The sequence below is a fragment of the Lepisosteus platostomus genome, chromosome 11 (assembly GCF_059453375.1).
Source record: "Lepisosteus platostomus isolate fLepPlt1 chromosome 11, fLepPlt1.hap1, whole genome shotgun sequence".
Lineage (NCBI taxonomy): Eukaryota > Metazoa > Chordata > Actinopteri > Semionotiformes > Lepisosteidae > Lepisosteus > Lepisosteus platostomus.
This window is the reverse complement of record NC_142621.1, coordinates 8,890,341-8,913,776: the sequence shown is the minus strand read 5'-3', so window position 1 is coordinate 8,913,776 and position 23,436 is coordinate 8,890,341. Positions and strand designations below refer to the sequence as shown.

General features: G+C 35.6%; 1 protein-coding gene across 1 annotated transcript; it reads left to right on the top strand.

Moving 5' to 3' along the window:
• Positions 1 to 3,606: 3,606 nt before the first annotated feature.
• On the top strand, positions 3,607 to 23,146 carry LOC148651947 (palmdelphin-like). The gene is made up of 9 exons (XM_088598313.1): positions 3,607 to 3,948; positions 10,414 to 10,465; positions 12,153 to 12,233; positions 12,727 to 12,857; positions 16,871 to 16,985; positions 17,480 to 17,504; positions 17,613 to 17,729; positions 18,210 to 19,283; positions 22,569 to 23,146. Exons 2-9 carry the CDS (start codon positions 10,421 to 10,423, stop codon positions 22,607 to 22,609), a joined length of 1,629 nt encoding a protein of 542 aa, XP_088454439.1. The 5' UTR covers positions 3,607 to 3,948; positions 10,414 to 10,420; the 3' UTR covers positions 22,610 to 23,146.
• Positions 23,147 to 23,436: the final 290 nt, after the last annotated feature.

Sequence of the window (23,436 nt, the reverse complement as noted above, 5' to 3'; positions counted from 1 at the left end):
GTCTGTCATGGTGGAAAGTTAAATACTGGGCGGTATTGAAGCCAGATAAAGTATGTTTAGCCTTTTCAAAGACACAGCAGCAACGTGTCATATTCGCTTTGTGACAGTTTTTCTGGAAACGAAATGCTAATATGACTATGAGGCTCTTGAACTTCTTAGCACTTTTATGGTTCAAAAGATCAATACATATCTTGCCAGTAATAGAACCAGTTACCAGATTGTTTGCTCAGGAATGCTGAATTCTGCACTGGAAGCTAGTGTTCTCACATATACAGTAAATGGTGATGTACTGAGAATTCCTGAGGCATTATTCATGGACCTTCTGTCTGTGTTTTTTAAGATCAGATTTGGTTTCAGCTGTCGCTCTTATAAATGGTTCCCATGTGTTGTGTGTTCCTGATAAAGTAGCTGACCATAGGACAGATGCACAAAATGAGTGGTCTGATGGCTTTCTTCTTAATTAAAGAGGTCATTTTATTTATGTAATATTTTTTATACATGCACCCATGTGTAAAATGGTAGTTTATTTGATGGCTAAAATTTGTTTAAGTGCTTTTGATACTACTTGGATCGCAAACTGTGAGCAAGTAGATTTAATGAGTCAAAGAACATTTCAATTATAGAGTCAATATACAGTATATTATATAATTATGCTATATGGTATTGCATATAATTATATCCTATATGATAGAGTACAGTCAATGATCTGTTCTCATTACATTTTTACATGTTTGTATGAAAAAAGCCTTAATTTACAGTAAAGTTAATTTACTTAACTAGGTTTCCTGTCAAACGAGGCCTGTGTGTCCATTAGATGTCAGTGTAGGTTATTACATAAATATTCTTTATAAGTAGGTGTTATTGAAACTTATTGGTAAGTGGAAAGTGAGCTAGATGAGACCAATGGTCTCTTCTTATTTGCAAACCATTACTGGTATAACAGTTATGACAAGAGATAAAGTACAGATGATGCACTGTTGAATGGGAAGAGCCTTGTAATTAAATGTGTTTTTGACTTCCTGTGTATATAATAATTCTGTAAAATATTTTTTCTTTTTCTAGACATTCGAGACAATTTCTCCAGGAGAAATTTAGATTGCACACAATGTTGCTCTGTACATGTTTTGTTATTTTTTTTTCCAGGACAATGCTGAGTTTATTTCACTCTATATGCATTTCAAAACCTTTATGTATCTTTATTTCCTAGGTATTGCAATACCTCAATTTGAGCATTAATGAAGATTTTAAATAGTTTAATTCTTTTTAAAGGAAAATCTTCTTAATTAAAGTTTTTAGTGTGCTTTCTAAAGAAAGAAAAGGATCCAGCTCTTTCTTTCCATGTGCGATTCTGTCAGTTTCCAACACCATGCTGTGTGTAGGCTGCAGCAAATTTAAATCTTCCCAAAAAACTAGAACAGTCTGTGTAATGGCTGCAAGTGTGACAGTTCATGAATGCATTTTCATTAATTAGATTGCTGGTTAGAAATGTTACACTTAGGTGAGGCCCAAATTGTAGCTGACCATAAATAAAAAGACAACAGTGTAGGAATGCCTGATATTTGCCTGGTTTCTGCAACCTGTCTCTCATTTGATTTGTGGATGTATTTTTGTTTAACCAGCAGCTCAAATGTGCATTTTATCCCTATGAACTCATTTTTTCATGTTATCAACTTAGTGTTATATTAAATTGTCTCCATAAACTCTCAACTTGAAGGCAATATTAAGATATACTGTATGTACGTCATTGTATATAGTTGTCTTTGAAATGAGCTTACATTTCTCAAAATGGGATTTGTATCCTCAAAAGATGAACTTTATCCCCAACATGGGTGCTCTTTTACAAGTTAATTTCCTGTCCAAGAATTTGTTTTTTTAAGAAAGGCAGACAAAAATTTTCTGCACTCTGAGCCTTGGGGGAAAAAGCACCATCATTGATAATGACTTTTTCCACACCTTCCAAAACTAAATCAAATGAGCTTATGAACTGTTGATCCGTTTATATGAGATGCAGATGCATTTTTACACCTCACTACATAACCCATAGCTAGCACAAATCTCTGCACAGGAATAAACTCATTCCAGAATTTCTTTTTAGATAAAAATGTAGAAGATACCTTGCTACCCACAGCCACTGTCTTCAACAACACCAAAAAAAAACATTAAACGAAACGGTGCAACCTGAACATAAAGTGAATTTCTAAAAAAAATAAAGAAGAATGAGAAAATGCCCCAAGCATTGACACACTGCAGCAGGCTGTGTCAATAAGTAGATAGAAATTGGACAGCATATTTATTTAGAATTATTTAAAAATACTAATAAGAAATCATTGATGAAATTTAGTAGCTTATTAACGTTATTTTTTTAAGTTGCCCATTGACATTAAGAATAGCTGAAAGTAGACTAAAAAAACTGCTTAAAACATTTGTTTGGTCGAGGAGGGCACTAAATTAGTACAAGTTCTTATTTACTTGTCGCATATGAGCCAGGGTAATATTAAGCATTTGGAGATTCACCATGTTTCCATGGATACTTTTTCAACATGCCTCAGGCTCTCAGTGAAGGAAGGAAATAATTGTATCAGTGATAGTGCTGTGGCTATATTGACAATTCAAATGCTGTATACTGTTTCTATTTAAAGTACAAGATACTGCTGCAAATCTGAAATAAAGAAGCAAGGCATGTGTCTAGGAGGCACTTGTAAAACTATCTGGTGTTTTGTCATGTCTTACACTATTTTTTGTAATTTCAAGCATTTACGAAGTCTTTTCGAACAATTCAAAAAGTTAATTTCATTCTTTAAGAATGTATTTGAATATTTCATGTTTGTGTATCAAGATGTGCATTAAATTAATTAAATTAAATTAATATTTTGTCAAAGTGACAATAAATGTCATAGACATGTATGCTACTCATAATAAAAAAATGCTATGGAAAAAATAGATTTGCATAAATACTTCTATGAATGTTATTTTTAAAAGAGTTTCCAAAAAGAATTATGATTAAGTTTGATATACTACATCATGAATTAATCCTGTACTGTATTCCTAGAGCAGTCAATCTTTCACTATGCAGTTACTGTACTGTGCAGTATGCGGGTCTGCACAAGAACACAATAATGTAATATGATATACAATATCAATGTGCGTTTATAAACACAAATTTAGGCAAAGAACCTGTAAACCTATCAATTATTTTACAGTTATTGTATTGGCAATATAAAAAATTTTATTTTTACATAAACATTTCTACATTTTTAGAAACTATTAGGATATTATGCACTATGTACATACATCCTCAATATGTATTTTCCGTTAAATTTGAAGGCTTCACATTTTTATTCATCAAAGGTTTTAGTTGCTTCACCTACTGTACAGTACCTTAGCAATGTAAAATTATTGAAACATTATGATTAAGATTGCTATAATAATAGCATTGGGTAGAAACTCATTGAAATTAAATCCAGTATCTACTTGCCAACTAAATTAATTGGAGTTTAGGAAATCAAACAGCTTGACGTAATGGCAAAGCCTTTGAAGCTAATTTGGGAGAAAAGTAATTCCCTAATTGTGTGTCGGTGTCTAAGCCTGTGCGTGTCAGTTAGCAGGAGACAGCTGTGTAGACACCAGGAAGAGGCAGCCAAGTAACAACTTTCTACATTGAAACTGAAGCATTGTTTTGCGCTGAGATGTTAACTCACAGACTGCTGAAAAACACAGCCCTGATGGCCAGATGAGATGTTGAAGGGCTGTTCTTCAAGAAACTCACCCTTTTTCATTGGTGAGAGGGCAGTCTGCCAGGCATTGGTAACCCCATCTCAACTCTCAGCCTACCTGAACTCTCAGCCTGGTATTCAGAGCAAAGCTATGCACGACGCCACACAGACCACAAGGCAGTGAGCTCAGATTACAGTGGTCACCAAAGAAGTCTCCACTGATTTACAAAGACAGGTAAGGGATTTCTCTTCTGTGTACAGTTTTGCAATTGTGGCATATTTTTAGCTGCAAGAATTTGTACATTGGTCTTTTGTTTGATCGGTATGTTTTACATTAAGTGATAATGTTTCTCAGTTATCTGTGACAGTGTGCATTCATTTCTGTAGAGCACTGCTAACAAACACTGCATTTTGTAGAGAATGCCAAGAATGGCTTTGAAATTAATCGTAAAATTGCATCTGTGTTCTGCTGTTGTGTGGTAAATTAAAACAAAAGAGAGCGATATTGTGGGGTCGATGATAATCTTTTAATCCTTCTAATCTTGTTGCTATTTCGGCCACTATGTCTGCCAGTTGGAGGTCTTTAAAACCTATTGTCAACAGATCCAAGGAGTCGAGGGCAACAATATTCAAAGGCTAGTGGGAAAAAATTAAATTACTTACTGAAACTCTCCTGTTAATAATAACAAAGTTGTGAAAACGGTACATAAATATCTATACATTTCTATAGTTCTAAAGAATAAGTATGTGATGCACCATTGTAGTATTATTTGTGCCATGAACCTTCTTTTATTGCTCTTAGAAATGAAAATAAGTGGCTTTCTTTCTAAGCGAAACAATATAATGAGCATTCATTATGCAAATGACTGCTAAATCTAGCTGTAGCTAACAGATGGATCTTCGTTTAAAGAGCACCACACAGCCCTGTACACTTCACAAAAACTGATGCAGTCAAAATACCTGCTCAGTCCCACAGCCCCACACAGCCAAATCACACTCATTTTCTCTGTACTGAAATACTTTTTAAAAGCATTTGTATTTTTGTACAGCCCGCTGACAGATGCTCCTTCTCCGAGAAATAATTGTCAAGTGTGTCGCTTTTAAGTTAAAAACTTTTGAGCTTTATGACAGAAGACAATGATAATTATGTTCTAGAGTGTACATTTATAGCTGCACGTCTGATTACCATACTAAGAGGGCATGTGTGCCAGAACAGAAGAGTACACAAAAAACAATGTGAATGTTTGTTCAGTTACTCTAGTTGAAGCAGATGATAAAAGAGATTTACTGCTTATGCTACTGGTGATTAGATTACAAAAGTCAGATTACTGTGAAACCCCCTTCCTAACTGAAACCTTTAAATGTATTTAGAGGTTTACCAGCACTTATCTTTCATACCTCGTGTTCTTTACTAGAGCAGCTTCTTAAGGAGTGTTCACAATAAAGGAAGTCAGAATTGAAAAACAAGAATCCAATGAACATTTCCAAAAGAAGAAAAAACAACTTGTAACAAAATGTCAAAATTCAGTGGAGTGTTTTTTTATGTTTATATTCATTTTAAACATTTATAAAGCTTTCTGTGGTTTTAAGTATCATCAAAGCAGCACTTAGAATATTATTTTCCTGATCCTACATGCTGTAATTCAGAGCACCTATAATGGAAAATGGCAGTTAATAATCAAAATGCATAATTGAAAATGTTGGGGTTTTTTCTGAACTTTGAAATTTGCAAAAGTGGATTCAAAATATTTTCAAAATAATTAAAGCTGAAAGAAAATGTTTTGAAAGAACTAAAAAATTTCCCACATTCCAAATGTAGTAGTGTTTGTTTAAAATGCATATCATGTCATTTTGGAGAGCAGTTGTTCAGTCCTCTGAACATTTCAAGCTACATACCATAGGAATGATGAATTAAGGTTTATTTTCAAAACTACAGTATCTTCAGATACTGTAAATACACCTTCAAATAAGAATCCCTGCTAGTCGCAGATCCTGTATTCACATAATCAAACTGAAAGTATTTAGGGAGATATTGTGAATCTTTATTAAAAATCCGGCCATTCATCCATAGCATTCAGTTTCCTTTTATTTAGGGTATTTCATAAAGGTGCAGAATGAGAATGAGGAAAAAAAGAAATTTTAAGGTTTATTTTCAGACTTATTTTGATCATTTCTGAGATATAGCATGCGGCAAAAGTAAGAGGTTCATTTCTTTTTAATTATTAGAATTTATCTTGCATAGATGTACTCCTGACAGCTCCATTTTCTGTGTAACAATGGCTGCTGCTTGTGGCCATTCAGGGAGAGTAAGTCCCTGGAGAACTGCATGCCAGACTCATTTGGTTCTTGACCGAGATATCACCTGTTGAAAATCTTCAGTGATCATCCATCGTTGCAAAGACCTTAACACACATTCTGGGTCAGTAGCACTAGCCTGGTGACGGCTGAGCTGGGTGGCCAGTTATTTTTAGATGCAGTGTACATAGACATAAAAATGTAACTTTACAACAGGTGGAAAATAACTCATGCTAGAACCTTCTTTCATGTCATAGCCTTTCCTTGTAGTGATTGATTTTTCTAGGTATTGAAATCCGTAATGCCATGTTCTTCAACACACAAAATGTATTCCTTGCATTTATATATACTGTATATTACTTCAGCTTTAAATACTGCACATTATGAAAATGTGACAAATCTCATAGGTGTGGGATATACATCACATAATAGTGAGCCCCCCACCCTTTTTCATTTTTGTGTTTGTGATGGAATTTCTTATCCAAATAGTGACTCATACTTAATTATCATCTAAACACGATGCATAAACATCAAATACTGAACGTTCTTTGCCAGATTTTGTTCTGTTATTTGCACTGGGAATGTGTTCATAATAGATATCCCAGCATAAACTGTATGTACTGTGTATGGTTGCTAGCTTTGACTTTATAGAAGTGAAATTGAATTACAGGTTTGTTGTTCAGACAGTTCAGCTTTCTAGTCTTGTGAATCAACCCATTAATATTTCCATTCCCATAATTCATAGAGACCGTTTGCCATGAGAAGATGCTTTAGGCCTGGAAGTTTTTCCTTGGAAGAGAGATATTGATGTTGTTAAATGAAGTTTGGGAGGGATGGTGACAACCTAGATACTTTTGCCTGACTGTTTTAAATAATTTCCAGTGTTATTTATTGTTTGCAATGTACCGTGTTTCTTTCGCAAATCCTGCTGATTTCACATTTCGTCTCATGCATCTATCCTCCATCCCATCCCAAATTTTGGTTAACTCCATATCCTGCCAGGAAGATCCTCAACCAAGTAGATAAAGAAAAATCTATCTTAAACTTTAAATGCTTTATCAACATCCTCAAATGCTTGGATGCCATTATTCCTTATGAAATCAATTTAATTTCAGCAATTAAAAAATATATTGCATGCCTTTGAGGCTTAAGTGTTTCATTGAGGCTTCATTGCACATTTTGTCACAATACATACACATACTGTATGTACTACTTTATATACCCAGAGTACAGTCCCCCCATTTAATAAGCAAATGCTTTTATAATTCAGTGTAATTTTGTTGCAGCAGTAGGAGGGACAATTGTTTCATAAACCACTTACCCTCCCTCTAAAATTAAAAAGTCTTGTCATGTTTTGGTGTATTTTCAAAGTGTTATTTTGCATGTAGAAGGACATGCAAGACTGTAAAGTTGGTCAAAACCATCTTATTAGTTCTAGTTCTTTTTTCCACTGGACAGTGAGTAAAATATAATAATTCTGACATCATGAGGTATTGTCAACATGTTTTACAGCCTTGACAATTTGACAAGTCAACAATATGATTTGCCTTTGTAGAAGACCAACCACTGTGACAGTAACAAATAGATCCATTCCCACGGGCATCAGTTATTGACCCAGTTCATAAGGTAATGCCAGGACACATATCATGAGATCTTTCAAGAGATGACCAAAAAATCTAAATGTACATTGTGTGATTTTATCATGAAAATGTCAATTGTTATAAAATAACAGTCGATTTTCCACCTACTTGCAAGTCAGTCAAATGTCAAATAGATATGGTAAACCACAACAAAAGATGTTGTGTTATTATATGTTATGATAAATGTTATTTGTGGTACGAGCAGTTCAGCAATTAGAAACCACTCAGTGTGTCCTGGGATATTGCCTGTGTTAATGTGAATTAGTGCTGACTTCCTCTTTGTTTAAAATGTCATCAGGTGTCCTTTCATCAATCATTTTTCTTATTTACTGATCTCCTTAAATATGGGATAAATCAAGTAGTAGTTATTTAAATTATGCTGTTCACGACTTTAATACTACCATTTAGAAATAATGCAGTAGTTGATTGGTGTTTAAATTAAGTTGTATCCTTCAGTACCAAGGATAGCAGGGAGTAACCAAGGAAGTAGAGAGCTCCGTTTAAGGTTGCACAGAATTGTGCCAAACACAGCAAAACACCTAAGGTCTTATACTTGCACTTGAGATGCAAACATTTCCTTAGTGTGCTAACAACCTACACAGACACCTACAGAGTGTCTTAAGTGCCAGACCATCAAGAGTGGTAAGACTTTTGTTTCCCGGGGAAAAAGAGAAGGCAACCATGCTGACAAGCTCCTAGAAGAGTTTAGGTTATTTATATCCTTACCCTTTACTCTATTATTTGAATTACAGTCTGTTTTATAAAACCCTATGCTGTATAATTTCTATATTTGATATTGGTTTGATTTTAAAAAAAGTACAAAATTGGCCATTCCTTGCTTAAATATCTCCTGCGGGAATCAAATTTTATTTTCATTTGTATGCCAAGTATGTGTACAGTATATACATACTGTATGCAGATATCTTAACTCTAACCAAAACATATGAAATATATTGTTCTTGGTTAAATACAGTGACGCATTGCATTAGAGCCTACTCCAGCAGAGAATGTCTATCCTGCACACACCCAGGATACAACACCAATATAAACTGATATGTCTTAGTACTGTGGGAGGAATTCAGAGCTCCTAGCAAAACTTCACAAGGCTACAGAGGGATCATACAAACTCCACACAGAAAGCACCCCAGGCTGCAATGAAACCCAAGACTCAAAAGCTGAGAGGCAGCAATGCTAACTGCCAAGCCCCTGTGCCACCTCCATATGTGCTGTACATCAAATGCATAATATATTCATATTTTAAATTATTTATATCTAGTAAAACCCACTATTGATTAAGAAGAAGCTGATTCTCCCAATAACAGTTTCAGAACAGAACAGTTTTTTTCTGAATACAGTCACTCTAGAAGTGAGAGCATTGGCATCTAAATTGTTTTGCTTTGTTTAGAACACATGTTTTAGAAAGGACATGTATCAGATTTCCAAAGGTTCCTGAAATTATGCAGCCAAACTGTCTCTGATTGAAAAACAGCTGGTAACAGCCTATTTACTGAATTTTCAGTACTACGACAGCATATCTATTGCTGGAAGGAAGTCATTTGAGGCTGTCATGTAGACAGCTGGTCATAGTCTCAGTCATCCACAGCGAGACTGAAACTAAGATTAACTGACTTGGGTCTGAAACTTCTGTTTAGAGGTTTGCCAGATTCACTCCTTGGGGTCAAAAAACCCAGTACGTTGTATGCCTCCTTAATTTCTAAATAGTTAGTCACTTGGGACTGTTAGTTGTTAAATCAACTATCATACTGGTCCAATAAACGTTGAACTTGGACCAATGTATCCTTCAAAACTTGATTTAAAAAACAGACATAGAAAACCTTTTGGATTCTGTCTGCCAAAGTCCTGGAGTAGAGATCCCCTAGTCTAATAGTCTAATCTTTTTGGAAATTCTACTTTTCTCCCAGAATCTGTTTTTTTTCCCCATGGCACTGAAACTTGATCTTGTTCAAAATGTGTTATGAATGATTACTTTCCAATTCATATAGGTCAGTCATATGGGTGTCTAAAAGAAGAGAGATCTCATCACAACTACTCTTTAAAGTTCTGCCTCCAGGGCATCTGTTTTTTGTACCCTAGCTTGCACTTCCTCATTGTAATCAATTGATTTCGACAAGTGTTTTAAGTGAATAAATTTAGCACTCGTCCTCAGGGCAGGGAGTTGAAACCTACTTCTAAAATATTTAAATGTGACATAAATGTAAAATATAATGTTCACATTTGTTACTAGAGCAACCATTTATTTATTTACAGCACCTGTTTGAAACCTTAGGGAATTTCTTTTTTCAAAGCTATGTCAGTTGTCCTGTCACCTGGTCTTTGATTTGAGTTCATCGCAGAAAGCAGACTTGATAGGATTGGTTGCACTGTTTATGGTTTCAAAGAATTCTCCAACAATGACCCTTACCGGTCTGCTGCTTGAATCACCTCTTTAATTCTTGCTGTAGAGACAATGATAAAATGTTGCTTTAGTCTCAAGTAGTGCTGCCTCTCCATCCCTAGAAACTTTTCTAGGATAACTCTGACATGTGATGTGTCAGAGAAACATGCTGGCTATTCCAGCAATCCAAGCCTGCGTCCCCCACCCCTCCACTCCTGTCACATGTGCCTCTGCCCAGGGGAGACTCATCAGAACGTCTGTCCGGCTATCACAGATCCTCCACACGGCTCCAGCCTAGCATCCTCCTCTCTCTCTGCTCCTTGCCTAGGACTCCTCTTATTACAGCGTTCCCCATTTACTTTTGTTTCAGTGCGGAAATGGAAGAGGCAGAGCTGCTGAAGGAGAGACTCCAGGCCATTACAGTAAGTGGAGTTGGGCATTAGTGTTTGAACAATTTTAAGAGTCTAAAGGGAAGCATTCTTTTCTGCTTAACATTATGTTGCTCTGAAAAATGCACAGAGAATCTGCTTTTGCTTCTCTCTAGCAAGACCTTCAAACAGTCTTTCTCTTCAAATTAAACTCATTCTTCAAATTGTATTAGTAGCTATCAAGCTTTTTTCATTTAAATGCTGAAACGTTTGGCATATCAACCTGAGGTCATTTTAAAAGGCGTGGGTAGTGCTTATTAAACTATTTTTTTCTTTCACAACTCAAAAGTGTCAGGTTAAATGTATGAAAGTAAAAGAATGTTCCTGGTTACTCTGGGTTTGAAGGTCAAAAGTATTGTTCAATAATAGTTTATTCATTTTTTATTTTTACTTGAAAATGTAGAAAAATCAATTTATTAAAATATTTAACTTATTTCTGTTTGTTTTCTTAAAAGGGGTTTAATACACTATTCAATGGAGGATAATGTCAATTGATTTCCTGTGTAAGGGGCTATCTGTTTTCACTGTCTGCGCTTTACTAGGATCAAGTACAAACTATTAATAGAACACAATAAGACTTCATGTTTGCTTTGCTACGAATTGTGCCTGAAAACACAATTATTTTTTGTACTTTATACCAGCCTCGTATATATACTATTTGCAATGGACTTGTAGCTCAGAAGATATATAAAATATAACTTTAATTTTAAATTTAATGTAAACAAGGAAAATGAAACTTTGGCAGTTTATGTATCTGGTCAATGATTTACAATGTAAATATATTATTGGCATATCTTCTAGCATGTTACATTTCTTTAAAAATCCTTACCCTTATGGAAGTTATTTAACATTTCCACTTGAATGTTGGAACAGATTCTGAAGTGATTTCATTTTCTATTTTTGTAACAAAGAAAGCACGACCTGTGATTTATTTGTGATATTTGTTTTCTGCATTTGGGTCACGTACTTCTCTATCGAACTGTACATCTAAAAGAACAAAAGCAAAACACTGGACCAAAACAATATCTCAGAAGTGGTCTTCCTTATATCCTGCAATTTGATTAAATAAGTATTCGATCTGTACAACTGCAGCATCCATTATTTATGGATGTGTTGACATTAAGTTCCTGATATCCTCCTTGAAAACATTTGCTGAATAATTAGTAATTAACAACAATTGCTTACACTTATATAGCGCTTTTCTGTACACTCCACTCAAAGCGCTGTACAGGTAGTGGGGACTCCCCTCCACCACCAATGTGCAGCCCCACATGGATGATGCGATGGCAGCCATAGTGCGCCAGAACTCTCACCACACATCAGCTATCAGTGGGGAGGAGAGCAGAGTAATGAAGCCAATTCATAGAATAGTTCTCTAAAATTCTCTTGTAATGGATATTTGGAACAAATGTTTACAACATACTAACAAAATTAATGTTTTATGAAAAAGACACCTTTGTACCTTCCAATATTAGTTAAAGAAAGGGTTATACATGGAAGCACTTGATAAGGGCTGCCCCAAACAGTTCACTGCCAACAGGTTGCACGAAATGCACCACAACGTTTGTGAGAATGACATATGTAATTAACACTTTGTGTGAGTGGGGAAATGGGGCATTAAAAAGTGTTAATCTCATGAAGGGATGAAAATCACAATATTTATACTGTTTTGTTTTTAAAGGATAAGAGAAAAATACGAGAAGATATTGCAAAGAAAAGAACAGAAATAGAAGAAGAAAAATTAAAGCTTCAATATCTGAAGGTATGGTTTTCCTCTTAAAAGATCAAAGTGATATTGTTAGTGTTTGATTAAAATGTTAAAGGATATAAAAAGGACATTTACCTTCCAGCTGTCATATTATTGTTAGTGATAGGAGTACTATAATTATTTTTAGTCTAGGAATAACAATAAATGTTTCTGTATTTTTACAAAGTAATTCTTATGAAGAACTTAGTAATCCTATTAAAATGTTTTTCAAACTTAGTTACTGATTACCTTGTATGCCAGATAACTAGGATCCAGCACTCATATTAAAACCCAACTTTTATTGATTTTGAAGAAAAAGCAAACAACTAAAAAAAAAATACAGTTTACACAGGTTAAAATATGAGGTGAGGAGTCTAAAGAGATTTTTTTTTATGTTGGGTATAATATTTTCACAGGATGACATTTCTGCTGTCCCTGATTTTTTCATTATGTTCAGTGAACAATTATTGACAGGCATGGTAAATGACTTTCTCTCTTCCACAAACAGAAAAAAGCCTTAAGGGAAAAATGGCTTATGGATGGATTAAGTTCCCCAAATGTGCAGGAGGAAATGGCTCTAAAACTGCAGGCTCAGGATAATCAACAACAAACGAAGATTTTGGAGAGTAACATCAGCAGGTACCTGACATAATGTGTTCTGTGAAAGCATGTTATGCTCAAACTCTACAATACATTAGTCAGACCTCATTTATAACAATGTTCACTGTTGGTCGAAACTGATATTATAGCCTTAGCAAGAGTTCCAAGAAAAATAACCTCTTCCTGATCTCAACATACACAGACAGTTAAAGGAACTAAATCTATTCATTGTAATTAAATCTCCCTTTGTATATGCTATGTTCTAGAGTTTATATATAGAAAATCCTGAAGGATATACACTGTAATGCCTGATAAAGTTGGTTTACAAACGATGGAGAAGTACGTATAGTTAGGGTCAACTTAGGAGGCTGCTTTAGACAAGGACTAAAACAAGGTCCAGGGTTCACAACTGGAAATGAAAAGGGCATTCATTTAGCCTGATGAATAAGATATGTATGTGCTTTTCACAGTCATACTTTAGGTGTCTGTAAGAAGCTACATGGTAGAGGCCCAAGAGGTGACTGGATGAGGGTATACATTTACCAGGCTGCTAAACTGATACATGAGCAAAATGAGCCAAACAGCCTCTCATTTGTAACATTTGTTAAACTCTTTTATAAACTCCTGAATCTTTATCAATGTGTGGGGTTTTAGTTTGTGATTGTCTGGCAACATCATTTATGATGCCTATAGGTAAAACCCATAGGCACCTGACAGCATGAAAGCTATGCTATGTCAATAAAAGTACAATTTGGGGCTATAAAAAAGTGAAACTGGAGACTTTCAATGCCTGGTTAACCTAGCCCTAGCCTTGATTAGCCATCAAGACCAGTTGTGTAAGATTATCTGTAAGAATCACATGCTTCAAAAGACAGCTTTCACACCATAACCAAACATGGAAATTCCAATAAAGTCAGCCAACCAGCTGGGCTAGAATTCTAGTACTGTACGTGTTCAGCAGGAGAGGACTACAGGAATGTTGCATCAGCTCTTTCTTCCCTGATAACAAGCAGAGAATGAACTGGGCTCCTCTAGTTCCACATGTAGCAGGTCTCACAGTGCATAGGAAGAAACTGTTATGCTGACATCACTCCATCGTCTCAGAATAGCAGTATTGCAGATTTAACTATTGTTGGTGGGGGCTGTGTGGGTCAGGGCTGGGAGATGCCTGAGAGGTGACAATTGAATCCCAGCTGTGGATGAGCTACACACACCATGCATGTCCTAACCTTTATGCTTAGTTGAAAGTCAGGGGACTTCAGGCCATACATATGGGGTGAAAAAGTAAATGTGAATATTCTTGTGATCGATGGCTATCTCAACCAGTTCCTAATTTATTGTATTGTAGGAACAGACACAAACACAATATAATCAGGGGGCTCTCTGTTTCCGAACTGCATGTACTTTCAAGGCTATTGAAAGTCTGGATATCAGATGAATTATTGAATAGGCCGTTGTGAAATCTTACAAAAGAAACAATATCAAACAATAACAAATATCATGCCAAGCAAACAAATAGGTGTCTCATCTCGGCATTTGTTGCTTTTGAGCTATAGGTAGGGTAACTGAGTGCTTGCTGAAACTTTTCCAGGAAATAACAGGGCAAGGTTGGAATGTGAACTGCATGTTGGGATGAAAACTCATTTTTTCACAAAATCTCTAGTTTCCATGCAGAATGCAAGTCTTTGTGTGAGTTTTCATCTGCACATGAAAAGGACCTCGTCTCCTGTAGAGTTGCTTTCTGGGCTGGGAACACCTCTACTGGGGTTTCTTCTCTCTAAAAACTGAAATGTACAGACAGGATGTGACAAGCTCAGAATGTAAATCATTCTCCCTGCAAGGCAGAACTGACTTCTTGAATTGACTGGTGTCTTTAGCATTCAATCCTATTTTACAATTACAGATATTATTAACTGCATTACTACAGTGATAATATACTGTATAATAACTTAGTAGTGAGTACATAAACTCACTTCAAATTAAACAAAAAATAATGTTGACAGAAAAACTATTGCCTTTTCTATGAAACTATTAATTGATTTTTAATAGTTTTTAAATGAGTTTAAAATGTAAGATATTCAGTTATTTTAAAATATAACTATAATTATTTTGTTTAAAATATGATCAAGACAGATTATTTTAATTTTCTTGATGGCATCTCCAGGCTTCTCTAACAGCAATGTACTGTACTAATGTTAATTACTTTAAGCACTGTGTGCTGTAGGTACTATATTAAAAAACATAAAAGCAATGCTCAGCATAGTATGTAATGGTTGTAATTTCAATAGTGCTTAATAGATTCCATAACCTTTCCTGTAGAATGGCTTGGAATATTAATGTGGACTTTCATGTAACGTAAATTACCCCAAAGACTGGTTCCATTTACTAATCAGCTTTAAAAATTGCCCATCACAGGTTTAAGGTTGGTGAGGTCAAGTATCACCACATAAACAAGGAAAAACAAAATTGTGTTTCTGAATATGCATCAAAATGGCTTCCAGCCACCTGTAATTCATTCAGAATGAATGGGTAACATTTTTAATTCATCCCTGTCATATTAAAATGGGCGCACTTGACATAGATTTTTTATTTGGGGACTTGACAAATACAAACGAAAACCAGTGTCTTGTAGCTGCTGTATGTAGAACTGCTGTATATAGTGTAAAATAGTGTACATTAAGTGGAGTACTTAGGGCTCGTTTTTTATATGAAAGGTCTCACATTGAACACAAGGTAAATAATCTGACATCTTTAGAGCTTCAAACATGAACGAAAACTATTAACACTATCAAATAATAATAATTGTGTTAATATGGTAATTTTGTCAATGGCATTCTGTAGAAATTATGGCTGTAAATATATTCTTTCACTATACTGAACATCAGAGAAGCACAAGATTTCAAAACCATGGTTGTAACAGGTTCTCTGCCATTTTGCTTTGTTGCATGCACATAACAGGTAAATTCAAGATGCTGGTTAACATTTGTCACAAACAGAGTGTCTAACAGAGTGTCTACTGTGAAAGTCACTGACTAGTACCATTGGAACAAATACAAGCTGTACTGTATATCTACAATGAATAATCTATTCTAGGTTGCATATGTCTTGTGGGATTCTGTCCCATTATCCTCAAAGAGCTTGCAAAAGCATGCCCGTTCACTGGTCTCTGAACCCTACATGCCACACATCATCCCAGCTCATCCCACAAATAGTTCATGAGGCTCATGTGGGGCATACCACAGCATACCTGTCCCAGTTTCATCTTACAAGAACGACATTGCCACACAAGTATGAGGCATGTGTGTGCATTATGTCTGGATCAGCCGACAGAAAAGGCAGCAAGTGAGGGTGACAGGACTTGATCAATGTAGCACTGTGCTGTCAGTATGCCATCAATCACAACAAGTGGAGTTCTGTAGTGACAGGACACTACTGGAACTAACTGGCGTCATGTAGTTTAGACCGTTTAGTGCCTTATATGAGAAAAAGGAGGAGAACTGAAACGTGCACTCTAAATTTCACAGGGAGCAAGTGCAAACTACAGAGGATGGGACGTACATGTTGATGCAAAGAAATTGTAGGCATCACATGATCTAATTAGTGTAGTAATCTATATTCAATGTACATTCAAATTAATAAAAAATTTAATTTCTGATATGTGATATTTCCAGAGGCAAAATAATTGGAAATTACTTTAATGAAAATTTTGTCATAATTGTTTCTTAAAACAATTGTAATGTCTTTTGAGTTTTTTTCTTTTTTTCTGACCATCTTACTACCACAGCTGTGCAAAGGTTTTTTGGTACATATAACCTTTTCTCAGAAATAAGTTTCTTACGTAAGTTGTAGAAGTATCAGTTATAGGGCATACATTAAAGATTTACAGGTGAAAACCTGACATTAACCATTTGGTTTTCAGTAATATAAACAAATACTGTATAGTTTTTAAATTACATACTTACAAATTAAGAATTGCCAAACAAAATGCCGTGGGTGGAGGTTTGGAAACAGTATCTTGCATTTCAAATTGTGTTTTCCCACTCTGCCTATAGGATTGATAACGAAATTGAGGCTCTTGAAAGGCAAGAAATGATGATTTCAACCAACGAGAGTCTCATTCTGAAGAAGCTGAAGGAAGTTGAAAGGTCAGCTGAAGACATCATAAAGGTACAGTGCATTTACCCATCTTCACTGCAAAACTCGGCATTCTGTCTTTGAAAACATCCACTTGTGTTCAGTTTGCATACGTCACATGGCTGTTGGTTCAGGCAAACAAGCAAGCAAGAAAGAAATTCAGCAAAAGAAATGTAATAAATCTTTTTGGCTGAGACGATTTTCAGATGGAATTGTGGAAACCTTCACGACGTGGTGGCATTTGTTTGAATAGGACAATGGAGTTGAACAAAAATCAGTTGATGGAGAGCTGGCTGTGAAGGTTCTGAAGACAGCGGAGTTATGTCAAGGATGAAAAGAGTAACCTAACGAACGTAGCCTTTCTAATGCCGAAAAGGCAGATTAGGAAAATGACACTTGTCAGTGTTTTTGATTTATTTTTTCTTAAACTTTATTTTGATATATAAACGAAATTGAAGAAAATGTGACTCCTGCGTCGTGTGCTCGGATTGTTTTCAGTTTTTAATTTCTGAACTATTTCCTCACAGGCAGTAAAGGCAGATGTCAAGCAAGGTAAAGCCCTTTGTTTCTGTTTTCATTGTCGTTTGTTTCAATTTTATTCCTACAGCAAAGCAATCAGGAGGCAAGAATAAATAAATGGCTGTTTTATTTCCATTACAGAGCCTATTGAATATATTTATTCAGAGATCCCAGATCTTCCAAAGTCCTACAGACCCACAAACCTGAAAAAAATGCCAAGTCCAGAACAGCAAATGGATAATGAACAAAGCAAAAAAGGTATGAAGCTAGGATATTTTGCTGTATGACATTAAACTTAGAGTAAATTTTCTTTTAGAAAATCAATACATTTTCTTTAATTCCCTGTGTAATATTAGATACTGTACTGTACATAAGATAGAAAAACAGTTAATAAAATACACAGATTATGTACGTACTCCATAACTTTGTCAGTTAAACTGAGAGACTTGTGTGTAATAAGAATACAAGTCTGAGCTTCAGCCCTATGAAACCGTAGTCCAAAACAAGAACTGGTACTAAAATAAAACTTTATTGTTAAAAAATTAAATATCTAAACTTTGGGTTTATTTCCATGAAAAATTACAGAAAAAAATACAATGTTTCAGAAACAAATTGTGCTCTTCAATTTGACAGGGCAATAGTGGAAACAGTGCTCTACATTGTCTCTGTAGTTTAATGAGTTGTTCGAATTGCTACTTTATTTGCTGGGGCAGTTTAACACTTTTCATTTCTCCACAGCACTGTTTGCAATGGAAATCAATGTAGAGAAGGATATGAAGACTGGAGAAAGCCAAGTTCTGTCGACCGCAACCGTCACACCTGAAGCGTTTCAAGAGAAAGGCATTAAAGTCTATGACGATGGTAGAAAGTCTGTTTATGCACTGTGCTCTGATAGGGAAGTTGCTCACAACGGCGTTGATGAATTGACTCCTATCGAAGTGGAGGAGCTCTTGAGGAAAGCCACAGAGAAAAAATCCAAAACTGCCTTAGAGTACCATGAACCTGTGTTTTCCAGCTCATACAGCAGACCATCAACTCCACGGCGACATGACAGGCCACAAGCCAGTCCAGAGCCCAATGGCCTCCAAGAGTCCCCTGAAAAGCACACTCCCATGATGCCAGAACTCTCTCACAATGACACGGCCAATTTTCAGGAGGAAATGGAGTCCCACATTCTGCACAGACGTCCCGACGGACCTCCGAAATTTGCCGAAACCAGCCCAAACGGCAAGACTAACCAAAGCATTTTCTCAAACGGAGATGAAACCCATTTACTGAGCAATATTGCCAAGTCAGAGCCGATGCCATATCAAGACTCCAGGGATGCCCACCATGCTGCAGTATTTGTTAATTCAGTGGATGATAACAAACAGTCAGCTGCGGCCTACCCAGATGATCCCAAATGTAACGTTCTTCATGCTATGCCTACCAGTGTTGCTAACGAGGAGCCCGTCACCATGATATTTATGGGTTATCAGTGTGTTGAGGATGATGTGGAAACACAACAAGGTATGGGTTTCGAGGGGGCCATTCGGGCTGAACTAGTAGTTATTGGCGATGACGATGACAATGAATCACAGCCTTCTTACCACCCTGATGGATATCACAGCAAGGTTTTCCAGCCCAGTATGAACTCCAGACTGAGCCATTACCTCCCAGACACTGAAGTCAATTGCAGCACAAATAACGTGTTAGCTTATAGCGATTCAGTCCCATTACAGGATCAAGAAACAAGACCAAACCACGTCCCAAACAGAACATATTCAGACGGGCAAACCAGCAGAGATGCCACTGAAGACGTCTCCGTGACAGGTATTAAAAAGAGAAAAGTGAGCTGCTGCACACTGATGTAACTCATTTATCTGACACTAACATCCTGTTCTCTGATGTGAGTGTTTGCAAGAACATTTTCACCAGCTGGCCATGCTTTCTGCAGATTGCATGCTGATTTTACTCATCTGCATATCTGTGCTTCATTTCTTAACATTGCTCAATCAAATTATAATGAACAGCAGAATAAAAATACAGGCACTGATTCTGTAGTAGAAGCTGCTTAAAAAGCACTAGAACTGTCTAGAATTCTCAAATGAAAACTGAAGATTTTTAACGTGCCCATTTGACATATCACTGGTTATGTCAACATTGTGACTTCTGGAAGTGTAACCTCAGCTCTTCCACCACCCAGTGGCTGATTCTGTATGAATCATTATTGCTGACTGACCCACAGAAAGGATTTTAAAAATGAATAACTGTGTAGCGTAGGTAGAACATGTACTTGAACACCTCTCGACAAAATATCAGTTAATAGTCTTGGACTGAGTCATTTTGTTTACATTTTTGATTACAGTATTACAGTTCTCACAATAGTTTGCATGACAGACGCTCTCTCTGCTATCTGTTTTGTACATTTTAATGATTTTCTTAATTATTTTCTTCTCCTTTGTATTTCACTAGTCTTAATTTAGAAGTTTACAACATTCTGGATAATAAATATTTTAGAAAAAATGCTTCTTTCTGCTTAATTCTTTCACTTTTCAAGTTTCCGATTTTTCACTTTAACTTTTCTGATCAAAGACATGAAAATTTTGGCAAAGTTTCCATTATTCTTTTAATTACTAAAAAGCATCTCACTAACATCTGACAGCAGCCTCAAGAGTTTTGGCTGGGCTGCTGATCCAAAATTCTAACAAAAAGCCCTTTTTTTTCCTGTTGATTTGTTGTTTCTGGTGTCATTAATGGTTTTCATATTAATGAAAACGAACCAAATAATGCTCGGATAACAATACATCCCGGAAAAGCTGAAGAATTTGAGGTATTTTATAAAGTTTATTGCCAATAGTCATTTCCTCCAGGAAAATGTAGGTAGGTGCTACAATACAATTGCAGCTGAAGGTGCTGATAGATTCATTGAATTGTCTGCTATTTTAGAAGTGACATTTAAAAAATCAAGGCACAAACTGTCACAATAAAAACAAAAAATTGTAAGGTCAAAATTGGTCCATTTACTCAAATGAATGCTGTGATAATTTTCATAAAATTAGACTACAGTATGTAGTGACAGATTCATAAAGACAGGAACAGCAGGCATGGAAATGCAGTTAGCAGTGGTTAGCATTGCTCCCTTGCAACCCTGGGGCCCTGCGTTCATTACCACACCTGGGGTGCTATCTGTGTTGGGTTGGTATAGTTTCCCTGTGTGTGTGTGGGTCTCTCCACCCCCCTGTGACCTTATATTGGCCCTGTAAAACAGATAGAAGATAGATAGATGGAACAGCAGGCTTGTTTTGTTTGCTCAGAGCTGAAGTTCCATTATTTTTTCCCAAAGTGAATGACTGAGGTGGCTGTGTGAGGGTGCATTTAAAAGATGCAGACTTTTGCCATCCACCATCAACCCACACAGCAAAATCCCCTCAAAGCAGTAATTAAACCACACTGCCATTTCATTTGGCTGTTGCAATTAATTAATCCAATCTGTCCTAAATAAGTCTCTCAAGATGTCTTTTTATCTCATTTTCATCAATAGCTTAGCTGGGAAATAAAGTTTTGAAATTGCAGAAGTTTTGCATTGTATTAGCAGTCTGACTATAATTTGCATGTCTCTGTAAACACAAATGAAAGAAAGAGACTACATCTTAAAACATGGATTCTGTAAGGGCACACAAATAGTTAACCAATTAGAAATCTTTTGATGGGGGAAGGAATGACAACATAATTTGTACACATGTGGGGTTATTTTATTTTACTAGATTTCAGCAGTGAATAGTATGAATAAGAAGAGTAGGAGAAGCAACTTTGAAATCAAACCCTGATAAAAACGTCCTTACTATCAGTGTTAAAGAACAAATAGTACCTAGCCCAGTGATATCTTACAACTGAGTTGTCTCTTATTAATCTGTTCTCTTCAATACTCATCAGTTTATTCCTGCAGTTCAGTTATGTATGTATAATATATACTGTGTGGCATTTAAAATGCAACAAATGAACATTGAAATAATAGTGGTAGTGTTCTGAATGCATTTCAGTATATACAGTGCATGTATCTTAGTTATCTAAAACCCATTTCATTGCATTTACAGAGCTCTTCAACATCACTAAATTCTTAAATTAATGTCAGGCCTTTTTAGATAAAGGTCTTCTTTCAACCATGTTAATGAATTAGCCCTGCTTACCAACCATAAAAGTAAGAAATCGATCAGAAGGGGATTATTATGTGATTTGGTGTGAAAGGCTCCTCATTTTAGTCTAAAGCTCACCATATTTCAGAGATTAAGTATCATGCCATCCATTTCTATGCCATTTCTATTTCTTACAATTTATCTTCTAGCACTTCAGGTAATAGTGATACACAACATTTAAAAGTGTATTTGGGGTGCCCTATATCATAGTACTAATCAAGTCAGACATCAGTCAACACAGAATTATTTATGCCAGTGCATCCCGGAGCACTGTGCACAGTTTAGCACAAACAATACAACATGTACGAATAATAGCATAAAACTTAAACTTAAAATAATTCAGTTTCAGCCTGTGCAATATCTTATGGAATAAAATTACATAACCGCAGAATCAAAAGGAGCATTTTTATACAACCAGTCAAAGCAGGGAAATCTGAGCGACCACGCTGAGTCATTTCTGTGTGTTATATAACTGTTAGCCTTCTCTATGAGGTTTCATTCTAATAGAGCAGGCCAATAGTTACATTATATAGTACAATATACCAAGAAACATTCAAATGAAACAGATGCTATTGGTTCCAATATTCATTTGTTGCATTTTAATGCTATTCGGTATATGATAAATGTGATATTTGTTCATTCATGTTTTAATGATTATTCAAAAACATTGTGATTTGAGTCTACACCATGCATGGTACATTTAGGCTTAAAATGTGCTGATCTCTGTCACTATTTGTCTCTTGGTTTGGTGGCTTAGAAAACAATGGATACCTCTTATACATGTACAGTACTCTCCACTTTTGTTGGTTTCCTACTTGCCTATTGCCGTAATAGTCTAATCTTTTGACAGTTTGTCCCCAAGGGAGAAATGTATTGCCATCATCAGATAAGTAATTTCATTGATTTTTTTTCTTGTTCACAGCTTTAAGAATGAGAATGACAAAGCTAGGCAAAAGAATGTAATCAATGAAGAGCAAGATTCCAGTAGCTGCCTTAAGGATTCCTTGAAGAACAGTCATAGAAAGACTGTCCACTGACATGGACTCTTTTACGTTTTGCACAATATTAAAAAGACTAACCTACTGTTGACCACTGTTGATGATAATTATACGACTTAAAAATATTGTATCAATGTAGACATTAGGGCATCATTTATAAACAGTTCATCTATGCTTTCTTTTACTAGAGAACGCAAAAAAGATATTAGTTTCTATTAATGTTTTATTTTCTTCTTTGATGAAAGTGCCATTCAAATATTTATTGTTTTAATATACAGTATGTGCCTTTGGTAAAACGGTGACTAAATAAGATTTTATATGCTGCTTTCCTAGTGTGAGAATTATACTCATTTAGCAGTAGGGGTTATTCCCAATTGCCAAAATTCATATAAAAGTTCATATAAGCGAAGCCAAAGATGTAAACAAAATATGTATGCAATGTGAGGGCTACTAAACTATGGTCATGTTACACAAATATTAATAAAAATAATGCTGTTCTCAACACTTCTAAATGTTTCATTATTTACACGATGGTAAAAAGTACATTATCTCAAACCACACATAAAGAAACTGCCAAAATCAATTTTCTTTAAAACGTGGTTTATTTCTTATTTTGTTTGGACATCGTACCAAAAATATATTAAATTGAGGTCACAGGGATTTTTTTTCATGAGTTCAACCAGCATACTACAAATAAATAACTCTCAAGGTAATGGATTACAAAAGTCAAGTTTACCTCTATATGTAAACTAGGAGAGCACGATCTTATATTTATGCAGCTGTGCTCATCTA